Below are 3,266 nucleotides of genomic sequence, written 5' to 3'. Positions count from 1 at the left end.
TTCTGTGGGAGGGACAAGGACAGAAGGGTGACCCGATGAAGAAAAAGTGGGTAAGGTGATCAAGACCCAAGAAGGCGACACCGTGGGTGGGGGGAAAGGGGGTGGAGCTGGAACCATCTCACCGTGGGGGTGAGAGTGCCCAAGGGGTATAAAAGCCTGGTTGAGCTCCGGGAAAGCCGCAGAGCCCAGTCCTGTCAAGGCTGAGCCTCCCAGAAGCTGCGCAGACCGGGATGTCCAGCGGATTCTTGCTCCATCTCCTGGGGTTCTGGCTGCTGCTGAGCCAGCCTTGCGGGGCGCGCGTCTCGGAGGAGTGGATGGACCAGGTCATTCATGTGTGCGGCCGCAGATATGCCCGTGCGGTGTTCGAAATCTGTGGGACCTCCATGGGAAGACTGGCTTTGAGCCCGGGGGAGTCAGCTCTGCAACACCGGCCAACGACAGGTGAGCGCCCCGGGATCTTTCCCTGCCTTCCCGTGCTTTCCACCGGCTGCCCACCAATCGGAGCTCCCGCTTCCTCCACGGTTTGGGATCCCCAGTCTCAGGTTTGGCCTTTGTAACCTGCCTAGGTGAAAGAATTTCAATGAGAACCCATCGGAGGGAAGTGGGCGGGCAGCTTCATGCTCGGGTGGAGTTCCATCCCAGCGGGAGCCCAAATCTGTCCTGTGGAGTGTGGCTAGGAGAACTCCTGCTCCGCGTGTTTAAGGCAAGTCACCGAGCCAGCCTTGTCTTGCATCTTTTTGAATTGGGTCTTACAGTTCAATCGAGAGGGTAGGGAAGTGCAAGAGAAAAAACAGTGACTAGAGGACCATAGAGAAAAGTGGAGCAGGGGAGCAGCAAGAACCGAGGCTAGCCTTCAGTCTATCCTGGCCGAAAACTCATTGGTTCGATATAAAAATCCAGTGATTAAAAAGTGGGTAACTGTATGAATTCAGTTAGATTAAAGTTTAATATTTGAGTCTAGTATCTACAAACTAAAAACATGGACTTCAAAATAAGTTAAAAAGTAATTCTAAATAAAGAATTTCAAGGCACAAAAGCCTGTAAGTTAACGCAGACCCAAACTATAACTGGCCTTTACTTACTGACTCTAAATGCATAGAAAGTTATCATAAGCTTTGCTTGGCCGCCAAGAAAGCCCTGTCTGGACAAAGTTTTAGAGCAATGAGGGACCAATAAGGTGAGTTAAAGCTAGAGAGTCTTAGGGGAAAAGAGCTAAAACTTCTGATATACATGAAATGGTACAGAATGTCACCTGCCATGGCTGGTTTAGACAGTGAATGGAGGAGTGGGGATAGTGAGAGATGAAGTGGGGACAGTACCATTGCTGTACCTGCCAAATCCCAACTGCTGAAGTATATCATTGGCTCAAAGAACACCAGAATTCTCAGGAAGGAGCTTTGTCCCAGGGCATCCCTGAGAAGGTGAAGGGTTTGGCTTTCTCTAAAGGGTAAGTCTCTCTGGCTAACTAGGCATCTCCCTTCCACATTGTTGTATTTTTTGGATTCTTTGGTTTTATTCTGTCAAGAGGAATGATTTATTGGCAAGCTGAAGTCAGCAGCAAGAACTGAGCCATTGTGCTATAATTTAAACTTAACCAACATTTCCAGTTTCTTTGTTTGCTAAAACTATTAATTTGTGCATTTGGAATAGATAAGGCCAGGGGCAGGTTTGTGCTACTGTAAGGGGTTTTTGTTTGTTTGTTTGTTTGTTTGTTTTGGATTTCTTTTTCGAGAAAATATTATTTATTTTCTTTTTAAGTTCCTAACTGGCATTGTCACAAAGAAACAGTCAGTAAATGCTGAACTATAGATATGTGGTAAGAAGGCAGGGGCAGGTGGTTCTAGCAGGCTTTCCCCAACACTGGGCAAACACCACACTTAACACTTTGGCACATGTACCCTGGGAGACACCAATCTCTTTGGGAAGCACTTGGTTTGAGATTAGTATGCTTTTAAGCCAGCAGTTCTCAACCTTTGGGTCAAGACCTCTTTGGAAGGGGGGCACATATCATATATTTACATTATGATTCACAACAGTAGCAAAACCATAGCTATGAAGTAGCAATGAAAATAATTTTATGGTTGGGATCAGTACAACATGAGGAATTGGATCAAAGCATTATGAAGGTTTAAGCTGTTTCTCTCCTGAATATACAGTACCATCGACTTGGAGCAAACACTCTGGGGAAGAGAGATGGCCACATAAGTGTTTCGAGACACTCAAGCTCCTCTAGTCAGAGCTGAACTGTTGGAAATCCTGTCTTTTCAACTTTATCCTGAAGCAGTAACTTGACACTCTGGGACACTAAAGATCTTAAAATTGTGAACATATTTTTCAAAGATTACTTTCATGGCTCAGAAACAATGAAGAAAATTATGTAGTCTAGAAAACATGCAAATGAGTGAGGGGTTGTTTTTGGTTTGGTTTTGTTTGTTTGTTTTTTGAGACAGAGTCTCTCTACACAGTCCTGGCTGTTCTGAAACTCATGCTGTAGACTGGCTAGCCTTGAACTCATGGAGATCCATCTGCCTCTGTCCCCCAAGTGCTGGGATTAAAAGTGTGTGGCACCACACCTGACTTGAAAACTAGTGTTTTCATTAGCCAACATGATTTCAGAAAAATAAGAGTTCAATGTCAAAGGGTGAAAATTCCTGTGAGTAAAAGCAAGAACGGAATGATGAAGAAAGACACCAGAAGGCCATGTGGAAAACCAGAACCTTGGTAAGATCGTGGCACTCTGAACCTTCCAGCAAGCAAAACCATTTAGATATTCAGTACTTGCTGATTCTGTTTCAGTGTTTAATTTTATCCAGGCAAAATAGGCGTTTTTTTTTTTTTTCCTATTCAAATGTCTATAGTTCCCGAATGCTCCTTGACATGAATATTTTCTCCCTCACCTACTTTTTTTTTTAAACTTAACAGAAACTGTGCCATCCTTCATCAACAAAGATGCAGAGCCTCTAGATACGTTTAAGTGCCTTCCAAATTTGTCACAGGAGCCCAAGGCAGCACTGTCTGAGGGGGATTCATCATTACAAGAGCCACAACAATATGCATCTGCCTTGAGCGATTCAGTTGGTAGCTTGGAAGGCTTTAAGAAAAGTTTCCATAATCCACAAGGTGAAACAGAAGACAGCAGTCCTCCAGAACTTAAGTACTTACGCTTGGATACTCCTTCACGGAAAAAGAGACAGTCCGGTTTATGGCTGAGTGAGCGATGCTGCCATATTGGTTGTCCCAGAAGATCTATTGCCCAGCTCTGCTGA

The 3,266-nt window shown here is 44.8% G+C and overlaps 1 protein-coding gene across 1 annotated transcript; it reads left to right on the top strand.

Moving 5' to 3' along the window:
• The first annotated feature begins 230 nt into the window (after positions 1-230).
• Positions 231-3,266, top strand: LOC118581556 (prorelaxin 1-like). Its single transcript, XM_036183803.1, has 2 exons — positions 231-441; positions 2,923-3,266. The coding sequence occupies exons 1-2, from the start codon at positions 231-233 to the stop codon at positions 3,264-3,266; spliced, it is 555 nt and encodes a 184-aa protein (XP_036039696.1).

The sequence above is a fragment of the Onychomys torridus genome, chromosome 1, assembly GCF_903995425.1.
Source record: "Onychomys torridus chromosome 1, mOncTor1.1, whole genome shotgun sequence".
NCBI lineage: Eukaryota > Metazoa > Chordata > Mammalia > Rodentia > Cricetidae > Onychomys > Onychomys torridus.
The sequence above is the reverse complement of the archived record's forward strand: the minus strand, read 5'-3'. Positions and strand labels throughout refer to the sequence as shown.